The sequence below is a fragment of the Orycteropus afer genome, unplaced genomic scaffold (genome assembly GCF_000298275.1).
Source record: "Orycteropus afer afer isolate SDZICR_OR568_19922 unplaced genomic scaffold, OryAfe1.0 scaffold00147, whole genome shotgun sequence".
NCBI lineage: Eukaryota > Metazoa > Chordata > Mammalia > Tubulidentata > Orycteropodidae > Orycteropus > Orycteropus afer.
The window spans coordinates 3,874,644-3,891,651 of NW_006921734.1; the positions used below are offsets into that span (position 1 = coordinate 3,874,644).

General features: G+C 37.6%; 1 protein-coding gene across 1 annotated transcript; it reads left to right on the top strand.

Moving 5' to 3' along the window:
* The first annotated feature begins 1,469 nt into the window (after nucleotides 1–1,469).
* LOC103201355 (caspase-13-like) lies at nucleotides 1,470–15,589 on the top strand. Its single transcript, XM_042781673.1, has 8 exons — nucleotides 1,470–1,476; nucleotides 4,016–4,324; nucleotides 9,482–9,591; nucleotides 10,466–10,642; nucleotides 11,938–12,172; nucleotides 12,985–13,128; nucleotides 13,747–13,856; nucleotides 15,491–15,589. Exons 1-8 carry the CDS (start codon nucleotides 1,470–1,472, stop codon nucleotides 15,587–15,589), a joined length of 1,191 nt encoding a protein of 396 aa, XP_042637607.1.
* Nucleotides 15,590–17,008: the final 1,419 nt, after the last annotated feature.

Here is a 17,008-nt window from a genome sequence, read left to right on the forward strand (position 1 = left end):
ACTGTGCCTTTTTACTTATCAATCTTGGGGATTCTCAGCCTCAGCAGCCAGTGGCTGTCTGAGTGAAGAAAGGCATCTAGCTCAGTGGGCCGGGAGCAGGAGGCAGAGCTGGACCCCAAGGTTGAGGGGCTTTCACCCAGCCCCTAGAGTCTGGCACTTTTAACTTGTACTTAAAGCCTCCAAATTGTAAGAATAAATTCCTGTTTTTTAAGGCTGTCCCATTTGTGGAATATTTCTTGTCAGAGCAGGACTAGGTAACCAGAGCAAAGAGTAACAAGGAGAATATCGCACCTTTCCAGTTGTTGGCATCTGGAATGTCCTTTTGGTTCCTGGCAAGTGGAGCCTATTCTTAAGTCCCTGGAATCTGGGAGAACGCTGTTGCTTTAAATATCCAAAATGTTTGAACAGCTTGTAAACCATCAAAATGGCTGCACCCTCCAGATAGGCAAAAGTCCACAGCTCAGCCCACCTTCCTCTTCACTGCTTTCCTTCTTATTCACCAGCCAGCAGTACAGTCCTCCATGTAGTCCCTGGCTAGCAGGGCCGATTTTTAGGTTAATTCTTAGGCCCTAACACCACTGGGCAATATCCAAGCTATCTGTGCCATCAGGATCACTCATAGCCCACAGCTCCACATGTCTCCTTTTTTGGTGTTTTCATGCAAGTTGGAGTGTAGTCCACTTCTATATCTTTCCCTTCAAAGCTCAGGGATCCAGGATTATCTTATGTATCTGTGTTAGTGGTTCCCATTTTCTTTGTTAAAGAGGGTCTGTGCAGTCAGTCTGCTTATTCCATCATCCTGAACCTCTTTATCATGCATTCTTTCAACCACAGCCTGTGCCTTCTATGATCAATCTGTTCACAAGATATGAAAAAGAGTAGGTTTACCAGCAGCCTCAATGAAAATTAAACTTTTAAGGTAGTCCTATACAGTTTAAAGAAAATCATGAGTTCCTTTCTCTGATAAAACAGTAAGAAAACTAAGAGACAAGGAGGGAAGATAACATTTATCACTGTCAAATCTAAAATAGGAAACAAAATATTTGAGTAACTGAATGAATGAAAGGGTACTCAGTAGTTCTGACTGGTTCAGGGTTATGTTTAAGTAAGCAGAGATAGAAAAGATGAGAGATCAGGGGAGAAGAGAAAGGCAGATAGAGGAAAGTATGGGGGCATTAGAGAGCAAAAAGAAAAAAGAGGAAAACACAGTCAGAAAAGCCAATATATAGGGCAGTGTTTTGTCATTTTTATTTTTTAATACCTTCAGGAAGGAACTAGAAGTGAGGGCTGGTAATCATTTTGCTGAGTACTAGGAACTTCCCGGCAATGAACCTAGAAGTTGGAGCAGCAGTTTCACAATCTATTATTACTTATCCCCTCCCCTTGCACTGAAGAAGTGCCTAGTTGCTTTCACTTTCCAGTCTGTGGTTTTTCTTTGTGGAAGAAGGAGGATATTGAGGCTGTTATCCATGGCAGGTAAGTTGGGGTGCTTTTATGACTAGGGGCCAGGGGCTTGGGTCTTAGAAAATATTTCATTCATTGCTCTGTGTCAGGCAAAAGTAACAAAAGAAGCGAGCCAATAGCAGACAATCTAAATTCTTTCCCTTATTAACTCTGTGTAACTTGAATCTAAGGAACCCTGGTGGCACAGCGGTTAAGCACTTGGCTGCTAACAAAAAGATCTGCCGTTTGAACATGCCAGCCACTCTGTGGGAGAAAACATGACAGTCTGTTTCGGTAAAAGACTTAAACCCCTATAGGGCAGTTCTACTCTGTCCTATCGGGTTGCTATGAGTTGGAAATCACTTGATGGCAATGGGTTTAGTTATTTGGTTAACTTGAATCTGGATGCATTGCCTTAGAGACAGTTGAGGGTGGTGGTCTCTAGGTGTTTCAGAGACAAGAAGAAGGTAATTCTTTTCTTTCAGTTTCTGGTAAGTAAAGACAGAAAGAGTAACGCAAAACATAAGAAGTTAATTGCATATCAGACATGTCTGGAATTTCCAAATGCATTCTGTAATCTTCACTGCTTCCTCTGACTCCAGATTAGTCATCTGGGTCATAAACACTACTCCCAGTGTCAGAGCCGAGAGGGTTGGCATTCCCATACTGTTGCCATTTCCAGTATTGAACTATACTTTTGAAGTGACTTTACAAGTGACTTTTTAAAGTAACTCTTTTTTTTTTTTTTTTTTTTCTGTAGTCCAGTTGCTTACTAGTCTAGATCAAGAACTCTTGGATTGGCTATTATGACTTTTTAACTGTCTTTCTAGCTCCAGAATTTAACTCCTCCAATCTATCCTGCTCACTGCTTTCAGGTAGTTTCTTAGCAAAGTTGAGAAAAAGTGCCTAAGAGATAGAGGCATGAGCTTTTTATGCAGCTGGTATTTAAACATGTGATCAGTTATCTAGCTTCATTACCTTCATTTGAAACGGAAGAGGTTGGACTAGATCAGTGATTTCTAAATATTTTAACATATCTGAATAATCTGTTGCATTTTTATTTAAATTCAGACAACTGCTTTTTCCCTGAACATGAATTGCTCAGTCTTAATATGGCTGATAGACTACCAAGTTTTGTAATCTTTAAATATCTGCAGACAGTGTTCATGTAGGTGGCCTATTTATTTCGGTAGCTTTCAGTTCTCAATTTCTGGGTATCCAGGAATGTAATTTTCTTATTCAGAAACACACATTGTGTTCTTGTTTGCCTTTTTTAAAAAAATCTAGAATTTTCACATTTTTTTATTATTTTTGAAAATATATTTATTTATTTTCCATTAATCCTTTGAAAACATAATTTCAGTTTCATATGAATTTTTTTTTCACTGTATTCACCTCACTTATAGTTCCTTGCTATTGTATTGCTTTATTCATTGGAATTTATCTGTATAATTCTTTCTAGTGTTTGTTTCAGCTTTTAGAATGCAGGGATTTGTTCTTTCTATTATCGTCTTCATTGTACTAATAAAGCACTGATCTGAAGAATGGCAATTTAAACTCACATCCATGATTTCCAGGCAAGCTTATCTCTCTAGTGATTGGAATAGAACCAGGAAATCATTATGTAATAAATGTGAAGAATATAAAGGTAATACACAATGGCACATTACTGGCTCAGTAAGCATAACCAACAAAGTTCGATCGACCATTGGTAACTAAAATCTCAGAAGGAACGATATCCTACATAGAATGTGTTAGAGCACTATATCAATTTGCCTTGGACCAGTAATGAGGTCTTAGTGAATTTTGTCTCTTAAATTATTTCCTCCATTTCCATGATCACTACAACATTAATTCAGTAATTATTATAGAACAAACAATTGAAAAAAAATATATCAAAAATGAATTTTTGAGCACTTAACATGTGATAGGTATGCTCTCTGAGTGAATATTTAAACTACCCAATTAGGTTGGTTCTATTATTCCCATTTCCATTTATAGTTGATAAAGTTACTTTCAGAGAGGGTCATGTGCCTTGAGTGTTCATAACTCTGACCATCCATTTCTCCTAAGAGCATCAGGCAAGCTTCCGTAAAGGAAATGGCCAACCTTCCTTCCAAGGAGTAGCTAGTGAGTTTGAACGCCAGCCTTCTGGTTAGCAGTCAAATGCATTCAGCACTAGGCCACCAGAGCGTACAATGAATGGATATATGAATGCATGCAATCTTTGTAAGGGCATTTTGAGGAGGAAGAGAAAAGGGCATTAATGTTGCTTTACAGCACACATTCCATGTGGATCATCATTATCATCATGGACTATGCATAAGAGAAAGGAAAATATAAGAACAGTGAAAAGCTGGGAAGTTAATATTAGGCCCAATGTCACAGATAGGAGATGATAAGCTACCAAAGAAAATCTTAACTGATAATGGATCATTTAAACACAGCCTTGTATTAATTTGATAAAGAGCACACTTACAATGAAAGAGTATTCTTGGGGAAATCATGAAATAGTTAGAAGGCACTTTTTTAAATATATTACATATCATAGGGAACTGTCTCCAAATTTAAGACAGAACTCTTAAAGTTGTACCTACAGTTGAAGGAATCTTTTTATTTTTGACAGAAGACGACCACAACAAAAAACCACTTAAGGTTTTGGAATCCGTGGGCAAAGAATTTTTGACTAGCATTTTGGATAATGTGGTGGAAAAAGATTACCTGAAATTGAAGAACACAGAAAAGAAAAAATTTTATGATGCCAAACCTAAAGACAAGGTTCGGGTCTTTGTGGATACCTTCCGACAGAAACAGCATGAGGCAGGCCAAATTCTTGTTGAAACCTTCCTTAACAAGGAAAAAGAATCAACCAGCACAGAAGGTAAGACCAGATCTGTTTACACTTGTTCATTATGTATATGAGACACAACGGTGTCGTAAATTTTCCAAGATCAATCGGCTCCAAGGTCCCTTCCATATTTTCTCTGATCCCCCATTTTTCCATTATTATGTTATTTTCATTAAACTATTCTTTTCCTTTTGTGGGTGGAAATCCAGAAGCTGAGTCCTTATGTTTAGGATGTTCGTAGTTAATAGCTGATCATGGAGACTTTCTTGTGAGAGATAAAGAAACCTGAATCCAGGTTATGTAATCTTGGGGACTATGTGAATTTGTACAAGTTTCTTAACTTCCCTAGGTATCAGTCTTCAGCATCTCTGATATGAGTCAGTACCAGTACCTTCCTCATAAGCCTTTGTAATAGTAATGCCAGGCACATACTGACAATTCCTGATGCATTAGCTCTCATCCACAACTCCCCCATGAGCTCTAGACGCATTAAGCTCTAACTGGATATTCAACATTTTCACCTGAATATTCACATAACTTCAGAAAACCAACGTATCTAAAATAGAACACTTTATTCCGTCATCAAATCTATTCAACTTCTAAACATTTACTATGTCAGTAAGTTGAATTCTCATCCACCAAGTATACCAAAACTATAACATAATATTTTCCCCCAATTAATAACAGCAGAGGGACTGGGCACATAGTAAAGCAAAGGCAAAAAAAAGAAAGAAAGAAAGAAAAAGAAAATCCCATGATCCCATGACCATCGAGTCAATTCTGACTCATAGTGACCCTATGAGGACATAGTAGAACTGCCCAGAAGGTTTCCCAGGAAGCAAATCTTTCTGGCAGCAGACTGCCACATCTTTCTCCCATGGAGTGTATGTTGTGTTCAAACTGCCAAATTGTTGGCTAGCAGCTGAATGTCTTAACCATTATGTCACCAGAGCTCCTATAAATATACAATGAATGTTGTTGTTACATACTGTCGAGTCGGACCTGACTCATAGCGACCCCTCCTTGGGTTTCAAAGGCAGTATCACTATGGAAGTAGATTGCCCCATCTTCCTTCTGAGGAGTGGCTGATGGGTTTGAACAACCAGCCTTTTGGTTAGCAGTCAAGTGCCTTAGGCACTATGCTACCAGAGCTCTCATATAATGAATAGACAGATGAAAAACATGCAGGCGATAACTATTAGTTATAATTATTATGTGGATTTAGATCTTTCAATTGCTCCCTCATTTCTGTGGGTTATAAAAATATAATCAGGACAATCCCTATAAAATCCCTAAAACTGTACAACCTTTCAAAACATTTGGCCCAGGTTGAATTTGGGCAATCTACTTCCATAATGATACTACCTTGGAAACCCAAGAAGGGGTTGCTATGAGTCAAATCTGACTCGACAACAGTGAATTTGATTTTTCTTTTTGGAGAACCTAAGTGTTCTCAGGTCCAAGTTCACCAGTGACAGACTCATTTTGCTACAAAATTTCCCTTGAAATTCTTGGCCCTGAAATACTAGAGTTTATCAATAATAGTAAACAATACTGAATGAAAGTCAATATAAACTCTAGACACTTCAGTACATTAAGTAAGCTTTTTCTATAAGCCCTCCTCTGCAAAGAAGGGACATTTCCACTAGCAGGAATAGCATGATGGATGTCTGTGATTGAGTCCTGACCTGAGTTCTCATGACTATCTAAACTGGTTTAGGACTTGCTCCAAACACTGGGATGAAATGGGAACATTGTGGTTTAAAAAGGCAGAGATAGTACAGAAAACAGGAGATCAGAACTAAAGTAACAAGGCTTCAGAAAGATTTTTGCAAACCAGGGATCACAAGGAGCACTAAACTCTAAATGGAAATAACCAACACTAAAGAAGTTCTAGTAGCATAGTGCCTAATGCATTTAACTGCTAACCAGAAGGCTGATGGTTCAAACCCACCAGCCACACCTCAGAAGGAAGGCTGGGCAATCTACTTCCTTACTGATATCACCTAGGAAACCCAAGGAGGGGTTGCTATGAGTCAGGTCCGACTCAATGGCACATAACAACAACAATTAGAGCCTCTCATAGGCACACAGGTATAGACTCTCTCAGCAGAGGTCTAATAGCTCCCTGAGCTCCATCAGTGCTTGAGGCCTACAAATGATCCCACCACAACTTGAGTACAATTTGAACCCAATAGGCAAGGAACCAAGGAGCTCTGGTAGCACAGTGCCTAAGATACCTGACTGCTAATCAGAAGGTTGGTGGTTCAAACCCACCAGCCACTCTGCAGAAGCAAGACTGGGCAATCTACTTCTGTATAGATTTACTGCTTCCAAAACCCAATGGGGGTCACTATGAGTCAGAATTGACCTGATGGCAGTGTTATTATTATTATTTTTTTAGGCCAGGAAGCTGGCTGAACTGGGGCTATTAGAATATGTAAAGGCCCTGGCCAGGCTTTGGACCTAGATTTAGTTCTGAGGGCTCCTCATAGTATTGAGGGCATGAAATGAGGAACAGGAAGAATCCAAGCTATTTATATCTTTGTTTTACTTACAAAGACTCACATATGCACATACTATGTTTCACACATTGTTATCATTTAGTTAGAGAGGTAATCATTCAAATTCCTAACAGAATTCTAAAATTAAGCCAATGGCCAGTTTCTGATTTTATCATCTTCCTGAGATTTTCATATCAGATAAAACTTAGAAATTAAATTCTGTACCTGAACTTTCTAATTCTTTCATTTCTTTCTGCCATATTATCACGCTAATGAGAAGTCACTTTGGGCAGTGCACTGAAGTATAATATTTCTTACACTGTGATGAAGAATCAGTTTTCAGTTAATTTTATTATTGGATATAAAACAGAACCCCCATCTAATTACCATTTTTACTTGAAAACCCTGTATCTCTCCATACCTGACCACACAGTGAATGTGCAAGAGGTGACATTTATTAAGCTAGATAATTCTACAATCTTGTAAATAAACTGCTACCTGAGAAAGGCTTTGATGAGGAAATAATGCTAAGGTACTTGACTACTAACCAGAAGGCTGATGGTTCAATCCCACCAGCAATTCCTCTGAAGGAAGTTTGGCAATCTACTTCCATAGTGATACCGCCTCAGAAACCCCAGGAGGGGTCACTATGAGTCGGGTCCAATTCAACGGCAAATAACAACAACAATAACAGGGAATATCTCAGGACTCAGGAGGTCTTTACAAGGGCAGAATTTTCTAGACTAAGAAGAGAGAGCATATGCTATTTTTTTAACCCATCAAAAGTTAGAAATGTTAATAAGGTTTGGTAACCTTATACTTGAATCCTGGAACTTGCTTCTATCCAGAATTGGGCCCATACTTTTCAGAAAGACATTTATAAATATACATATACTAATGAAAAATGAATTAATAAAATAAAAAACTCCAAACTCATTGCTGTCACATCTGTTCCAACCGATCCCCTCCTTGGGTTTCTGAGGAGATATTTCTACAGAAGTAGATTGCCCAATCTTCCTTCCGAGGAGTGGCTGGTGGGTTTGAATCATCTGCCTTATACATAGAGTGAAGTCTCGCCACCTTTGCTTCTAAGGAACATTTTGATTGCACTTCTTCCAAGAAATATTTGTTCATTCTTCTTACATTCAATGGCATATTTAATATTCTTTGCCAACACCATAATTCGAAGGTATGAATTCTTCTTTGGTCTTTCCTCATTCATTGTTCAGCTTTCATATGTATATGAGGCTATTGAAAAGATCATGGTTTAGGTCAGGCTCATGATAGCCCTCAAGGTGATATCTTTGTTTTTAATGCTTTAAAAAAGTTGTTTGCAGCACACTTGTCCAATTCAATATGTCATTTGATTTCTTGACTGCTGTTTCCATGGGCATTGATTGTGGATTAAAGTAAAATGAAATCCGTGACTACTTCAATATTTTCTCCTTTTGCCATGAAACATTTATACAGTTTAATATTACTTTCCTCATATAAATCAAATCAAATCAAGATATTATTTGCTTGGCTCATGTAACTGAATATAAATGTTTATTTCTGGACAGAAACCTCATTATATTAAAAGTTGATAAACTTCTATCTTGTGCTTTTGAATCTTTTCCTTCCTCATTCAGAAGATTTGGGCTTTCCCAGCCTCTTGCACAATCTCAGATAGGGCCAAGTGGTATTGAATCATACTCTGTTTCTCTGGGGGATAGTCCAGAATGACTCAAAATCAAACTTCTCCGATAGCCTGAGTTATTTCTTCACCTTCTCAAACATGGGTTGGAAATTTTAGTGTTAGTTGTATGGCAATTTGGAGACAAGGACATCCAAAACAAGTCAGGATTTCTAATAAAAATAGCCCCTTTCATCCTAGCTATAGCACTATAGTTACTAGATAGTATTTCTCCTTTAAACACCTGGCTAAACAATTTGGTGGGGAATATTTGAAGCTTTTTATCCCTGAATGGTTAACTTTTTAGACTGAGATTATTTCATGATCATACCTAGATGGTATGCAATTTAAGATTCTTGGAAGTGTCTTTGTTTGTTTTTGTGTGTTCATGTGTTTACATATATTGTAGGTGGAAGGGGACTATCACTCCAAATGAAATGCTATATCAATTGAATATGGTAAGCACTAGCCAAATGTGGCTATTAAACATAGGGTTATTAAGTGTTTAAATTGTAACTAGAACCACATGTTGAAATTATACTGTTTCAGATATGTTATATAAAAATAAATTATTAATATTAATTTTACCTATTTCTATTTTTCTAATGTGAATATCAGAAAATTCTAAATTGCACATGTAGCTCACATAATATTTCTAATGTATACCACTTGATAAGTACTTATTCAATCTTGCCAAAGACAATAGAGTCAACATGAATGAGAACTCCAGTAAAACCTTTGGAAAATCACAATGTGTTTTCTGATTAAGGAAAGCTCAACAGGCTCAAATTTGACCTCAAATCATCCAAGGGTTTCCCTCAGAGCTATTAAAACATATTATGACATTTTTGGACAAATCTGTTCTCTCCCAAGGACTTCTCCCCTCTTAACTATAACCCCTACATGTTAAAAAATCCTCTTCCCATAAATTCCTTTCTCTGTCAACTACTTTGGTAATAACTGGGGACTGAGCCAGAGGTCATAGCTTTTACTTTGTGATGTATCTTGCAGATCCTCCAGAAATCAAGGCTGGACCAGAGGAGTCAGCAGAATTCACTGACACGCTCAAGCTTTGTCCTCATGAAGAATTCCTGAGACTGAACAAAGAAAAGGCTGGAGAGGTGCTGTGCTTTCTTCTTGAAAGAGAGAGAGAGAGAGAGCGAGAGGGCGAGAGAAAGAGAGAGAGCAAGAGAGCGAGAGAGTTACTTCTTCTAAATGAACAATTTCTTAAAACACTAGATCTCAGGGGCAATAACAATCTTTTTTATAGGAACTTTGAGTAAAATGGAGATCACCTGTTCTTGCCCTGATTCCAATTCCCTTTCAACCCCATGATAAAGTGCAGATCCTTCTCTTTGTCCATTTTTTCATTGTTGTTTATATCTTCTTGGTATTTATGGCAATTTAGCTGTAGTCTAGGAATCAAAATATTTATGAAATACCGTAGCTGACCAGTAATTCTTTGTATTCTAGCTGAAAATTGTAGACATTGGACATGAAGCATTTTGAAAAATATATATAAAATTCAAGCTGACAAAGTATTATAAATTGATGTGTTAAAAAACAGTACCAGAACAGGAATGTTACCAGAGTAAAAGATTTTCATGAATTTGTTCTTGGCTGGAACCAATAGGAAATGTCTCCAAGTTTGTATGAAATTTGATCTAAATCTTGATTGACAAGAACTATTAGAGTAAGTGGAAAGTAGTGAAGAGAAGGGGAAGATAATAATTATCCTAATTTCATCAAGCTTGTTTAAGTAACCATCCCAGACATGTCCTGGTTCCTGCTTTGGGCTCTTGAAAATTATTTCACTTCCTAACACCTTCTATTGTCAACCTAATCCACTGCAAAGTGAGAGGAAAGCAATGTCTTTTGGTAGAGGTTATGAGAGAAGACAGTTATATGAGTTCTTTATAAATCAACACTGATTACTCTATGGAAATTTAAAAGAGACTCAAGTAAGCCAAATTCACAGAATATCCATTCCTGCAGATCTATCCAATCAAAGAGAAGGACTGTACTCGCACTCGTCTGGCTCTTATTATATGCAATATAGAGTTTCAGCATCTTCCTCTGAGGAATGGGGCCAACCTTGACATTGAAGGCATGAAGAGGTTACTTGAGGACCTGGGCTATAGTGTGGATGTGAAAAAACAGCTCACAGCCTTGGTAAGGACCCTTCAGTCACCCAAACACATTCATAATCAACACTCATTTCCTTTTAACAAATTATCTTTCTAACTATAGGCAAACACTTTAACAACCGCAGGACACATTTGTTTGTGTGTGTAAAATGAAGGTATCAAATAGTTGAAATCAACTTTATTTTTAGCTCCAAATATTCTCAATTCCATACAATTGAATAGAAGTGCTTGATGTGCATGCCTACACTATTCCTGGCTCCAAAGTGAGACGAGTCCTGCCTCTTGTGTCAGGTCATTCTCTAAGTGAGACAGGAAGTTTCTAGCTAGTCATTAGTCTCATGTTCTAGTAAAAGAGGCAATAAAAATGTAAAGCAAACAGACAATTTCAGAAAGTGGTGAGTAAAAAGAAAACATAAAAAAGGAAACGTGACAGAAAAGAGAGGGAGAAAGGAAAACAAAGCATGAGAGTGATGTGTGATGTTATGACCAAAAAGCCTCTTTGAGTAGATCACATATGAGCCCAGTCATAACTGCCAGGAAAGAAACAGCTCCGGAAAGATATGATTGAAGTGCAGATCCAAGAAGGGGCTCTACAGGTGAAAGATCTGAATGGAAGGTGAAATTGGCACATGAAGGGCACAGCCAAAAGACCAGTGTGACTGGAGTCCTTCGGAGAAGGAACATGATGGGAGGGGAGAGAACAATGAGGCTAGAAGTTTTATTCTAAGCACGGTGAGAAAGGCTTTTAGAGGAACGTAGTATGGTGTGTTTATGATATAAAACTCTTGTTGGATAACAAGGGGAAGAAATGGAGATGGAAAGGAAAGTGGCAATAAGTTCAAGTAAAATATATCCAAAGGCCCCTGGGTGGTAAAAATTGTTAAGTACTCATCTGCTGACTGAAAGTTTGGAGGTACATACCCACCCAGGGATGCCCCAGAAGAAAGACCTGCCATCCTTCTTCCAAAAAATCAGTCAATGAAAACCCAATGGCACACAGTTCTACTCTGACACACATGGGAGCACAGCTTTAATTTGACACATATGGAATTGCTATGACTCAGAATCGACTCAATGCCAATTGGTTAGTTAAAATGTATCAAGTGGACAGTTTATAGTATTTCAGCAGGAGCAAAAAATCAGAACACACTGTCCTGTTATAGAAATAAATACAGTACAAAGTACAACTATCATCACTGAGTAATTACTATGTGTGACAGGGATTATACATATGTTTCTTGTAATGCTCATAGTAAGTTTAAGAGGTTAGATAAATGCCAATGTTTGTACAATTACATAAAACTTGTTGGTCCTTTTTAGGAGATGCAGTCAGTACTACAGGCATTTGCTGCCCTCCCAGAACACAAGTCCTCAGACAGCACATTCTTGGTGCTCATGTCTCATGGCATTCTAGAAGGAATATGTGGAACTATGCACAGTGAACAACAACCAGACGTGTTACCTTACGACACCATCTTCCGAATTTTCAACAATCGCAACTGCCTCAGTCTAAAGGACAAACCCAAGGTCATCATTGTCCAGGCATGCAGAGGTGGTGAGTCGTGAGATAGAAAACCCAAAGGTCAAGAAGGAGTTTGCAGAAGATTGTGATGCATATTTCAGATCTAAGGAAGCCAATCTTAAGCTCCATCCAGTATAATTAAATTAAATTGAGTTATTAAAAACCCCTATCTAGAGGGCTGGCATCATGAGAATTTTTCTGGTTTGTTGAAAAGTATCTATACAACTTAATCCTTGTTAAGTGGTAAAGAAGTTCACCAGTACGTCAAAATTAACATTTAACAAAAATAAGCAAGCCTTGAAGTGGAATACTTTTCATGACAACTTTATTTATAAATGTTTTACACATATTTTGACATTTCTGGCCTGAGAGAATTTATTTAAAAGTAGGGCCATTATGTACTAGCAGAATGTTTTTTTCTCATACATTATTGAAAGGGAAAAGAATTGGGAGATAAGGGGTTTAGGGAGATTATAGTCTTTTTTTTTTTTTTTTTTTGACTGCTGGCTATTGTGAACTGTTTGGGAAAATATACAAATACACAACAAAGCAGAAATAATTTAGTTAAAAACTGTTCATTGTTCCGACATTATGCAGTCAAAATTGTAACCCCTTCATTCTTTTGATAAATAAGTTATTCTGGTCTTATGAGATTATCACTACTTATTGACACTTTTCTCAAGACACTAAAAAAGAAGACAGAATGGTGTGTGTGTGCACACGTGTGTGTGTGTGTGTGTGTATGTGAAACTAGTAAGAAAAAACTTTTGCAAAAACTGAGATGAGCGATTGTGATAGTAATACTGGGGGAGACAGCAGAGTATAAATAGTTCATGTCTCTACAGCAAACCGTGGAGAGTTGTGGGTCAGTGATTCTCCATCAGTCTTATCAGACAGCTCTTCAGAGTCACCTGAGAACCTGGAGGAGGATGCTATTCACAAGGCCCACGTGGAGAAGGATTTCATTGCTTTCTGCTCCTCAACACCACGTATGTGACTTGGTTGCAGATGGGGATTTGTGGATCGGAGGCTACCTCTCAATGATTCTAGAAAATAAAGATGGTTCCCCTATAGGAATAATCTGAGAGAAATTTTGAGCCCTGTTAATATATTTTACATTCCTTTCTCTGTGATGTGAAGTTAAAAATTCTTAAAGGGATATTTGTCTATATTTTCCTATTATACTGTGAAAGGCAGCATGGCGAAATCTGGAAACAACATTGGACCTAGGAAACTATTTTTGTTGCACACTCGCTGTGTGAATATGGAGAAGTTACTTGAGTTTCTGTTCTTTACTGTGTAAAAAATTCTAGTTATCTCTCAAGTGTCTTTTCAAAGCCAGTGATTAACGTAAGGCAGATAATAGAGAGGTAGCCAAAACAATCACAATACACTCACAAGGCAATCTCCTGTGCTACTGACAAACTGCCTTTCTAGTTCAATCTCTGCCAGATTTTTTATTTTTCCTGTCTATGAGAAAATGAGTTAATGTAAGGTTATAAGTGCTTCCCTTAAACTAACTGTGAAGAAAATTCCCAAGCTACACTTAAATAAGTAAATAAAAAAATGAAGGTATACCCAAGACTTACCACTCTTTATCTTCATAGATAATGTGTCTTGGAGAGATTCAACAAAGGGTTCTCTCTTCATCATACAACTCATCACATGTTTCCAAAAATATTCTTGGCGCTGTCACCTAGAGGAAATATTTCGAAAGGTAACCTTCTCTTTTAGTAGTGATTCATTCATTTATGCATTCAGGAAGTATTTATTATTATTCACCTTTAAAGAAAATGCCAAACTCTATTAGAGAAACAAAAGTATAGTGGTTCCTAGTCTCTGTTATCTGTGTGTTTGAAACCTGATTTTAAAAAAGAATGTGCTAATATACCACAGCTCCAAATCTAACTAGAACAAAATAATAATAAACACAAGTTTGTATGTTATTGGGCTGTAAGTTCTTAAAAGTCAGAAAAAGGGAAGAGTATTTTCTAGTAATTTTCATTGTTTAACTAATTCAATAAATACATATAGAGTGGCCTTCTAGGTAATAGACATTATCCTGATGAGAGAGGTGGAAATGAGACAGACATGATATAAGCCTACCTGGAACTGACATGTTGTGAGGGAAATGGATATTAAACAAGCATACATGTGAATACAGATTGTTATAAGATCCATGAACAAAAATACTTGGGGCATGTGAGTGAAAATTAAGGGAAGAGACATTCTTTGAAGGTAATGGTCCAAAGGAGAAGATGTGATATTTCTTCCCAAACCTGGAAGATTCCTTCCTTTCCTTCCTGACTTTTCTCTAGAGCTCATCATGTCACCTATTGAGTACATACTTTGTTAGTTTGTTTTACCTGTATTTACTGACTAGAATGCAAGCCTTATAAAGTCAGGAATTTCGTCAATAGCTCACCATGCCTGGCACATACTAGAAAGTCAATTAATATTAAGGATAAATTAATAAATGAATGAATGAATAGATCTTGTTCTTCTTCTTCTTCTTTTTTTTTTTTTTTTGAGGGAAAGTGAGTGGTAGCAGAACACAGGACACTCTGGTTGATTTTAAACTCAAAACCATAAGGAACAGTAGCATTGCTGTGGGAAAAAAGAGATGTTACATTTGGTAGGGTTAGAGAAGATCTTATCATAGCTATAAATGTTTCTGTGAATTGTTGTTGTTGTTATGTGCCGACTCATAGACTCATAGCGACCCCTCCTTGGGTTTCCGAGGCAGTATCACTATGGAAGTAGATTGCCCCAGTAATCACTATGGAAGTAGATTGCCCCATCTTCCTTCCGAGGAGTGGCTGGTTTCTGTGAATAGGTACCTGTAAAATGAGTCCTGGTGAGTAAATAGGAATTAGATATTGTACTTTTAAGGGTACTCTTGACTGAAAATATAGCAGATTTTGGGAAGTAGGATTTCATTGATCAGTACATGGTAGAGAGCTGCAAAGATGTGTTTTGATGGGGGAATATGAAAGTTGCTCAGGTCTTCCTGGAGTCCTGGAATTTTATTCTCGAGGGACTGAGGGATCATTCATAGCAGGGATCTCTGAGATCCAGTTCCCACAAACAAAAAAAATAGGAGAAATGGAGATTGAAGCATTTGGTCACATGTAAAGCGTTGGTTTTGAGGTAAAAAGCACAGTCTGATACGGGTGTTGCTTTTATGAGTAGAATGGAAGCGTCAAGGAATTAGAATTTCTTTGAGCTTGGTACCATCAACCCTAGGAGCACCCTTCCTTCCCAGCATTTTCTACTCTGATGTGCAAAATATTCTCTATCAATACACAAAAGGCAAGTCTCATCTGGAAGGTTTTTGTTTTATTTTTTTAGGTGCAACGGTCATTTGAAGAACCAACTGTTAAAGCGCAGATGCCCACTATTGAACGGCTCTCTATGACAAGATATTTCTACCTCTTCCCTGGCAATTAAAAATAATAAGTATCAACAGTTTTTATTGACAAGTGAAGTAAATGGGAAAGTAATATGGGTTATGAAGTCCAATGACCAATGATAACTGATTGAATAAATAGTCAACTTAATATTCTTTGTTGATATATCCTGCTCCCATCCTTAAAATCAATAAATCAAGTAAAAGCAAGTCTGGGAGGGATTAACAATGAAGAACAGAGAGTAGCATTTACTATAATGGAAATGTAGCCCTGCTTCCATTAATACTTTTTCTGCTTTCACTCTCTTTCTTCTTCTTCCTCTCCCTCTTTCTCTCTCATTCATACACACACACCTACCCCCCCACACACACACATACAAATATCCATAAGCATTGACACACACTGAGTTACAAAACATTCCATTAGATCTTGGAAAAACTGGAGGAGCTGACCATGGAGAAATCACTACTATGGCTCTCTGAGTGCATGGATAAAGGATACCATGGATAAAGGATACCACATTACAAGCATTGAGCTACCATATTAGGAGCTCTGGTAGCATAGTGGCTAAAGCACTTGACTGCTAACCAGAAGGCTGGCTGTTCAAACCCACCAGCCACTCCTAGGAAGGAAGGTTGGGCAATCCTACTTCTGTAGTGATACTGCCTCGGAAACCCCAGGAGGGGTCGCTATCAGTTGGGGCCGACTCGAAGGCACATAACAACAAACAAAAACAACAACCATCTTCAGACAGTGTAAATCACATCCAGGATTGTGAGCTTTATGGTGATTCAGTCTCTGGTTCTGACTATTCTACCAATGTAGATCCCAGACCACTTAGTCTTTTCTCAGACCTTCAATTACTATTACTATTTTAAAAACTCCTTCAAGCATTCATATTAACATTTAAACATTTTTAGGTTATAATATTTTCAAATATTTCCATTTAAGAGAGAGTCAACAATTACTTTATTCATAACTGTTGTATATCACATTATAAGTGTATTGGTATTCTCACTCTCAGAAATACACTTCAAATTATACTTACCCAGATCATCTCTTACTCCAGGTTACCGACACCAATAACACAATTGCATAGATAACTCAGAAAAATGGCTTTCAGTATCTAATTAGTTCTATACTACCACATATGGATATTGAGTTGTTTATTTAACTAAATATTTAACATGTGTCAGCTTCTGCTCTTGATGCTTAGAATATACTAATAAATAAAGTAAATGGAGTTCTTGCTCTCAGAAATCTTATAGTGCCTAAGGCATTTGACTGCTAACCAGAAGGCTGGGGGTTCAAACCCACCAACCACTCCTTAGAGGGAAAGTTGGGCAATCTACTTCCATAGAGATATCACCTCAAAACCCAAGGAGGGGTTGTTATGAGTAGAATCAACTTGATGCTAGTGAGTTTGAGTAAATAGAGGCAGACCCTAAGTACAGAGACA

Bases quoted from the DNA above. Each gene is read 5' to 3' on its own strand.
- LOC103201355 (XM_042781673.1), top strand. The intron at 4,325-9,481 runs GTAAGACCAGAT...TGTATCTTGCAG, and splicing joins AGAATCAACCAGCACAGAAG to ATCCTCCAGAAATCAAGGCT. The intron at 9,592-10,465 runs GTGCTGTGCTTT...CCATTCCTGCAG, and splicing joins ACAAAGAAAAGGCTGGAGAG to ATCTATCCAATCAAAGAGAA.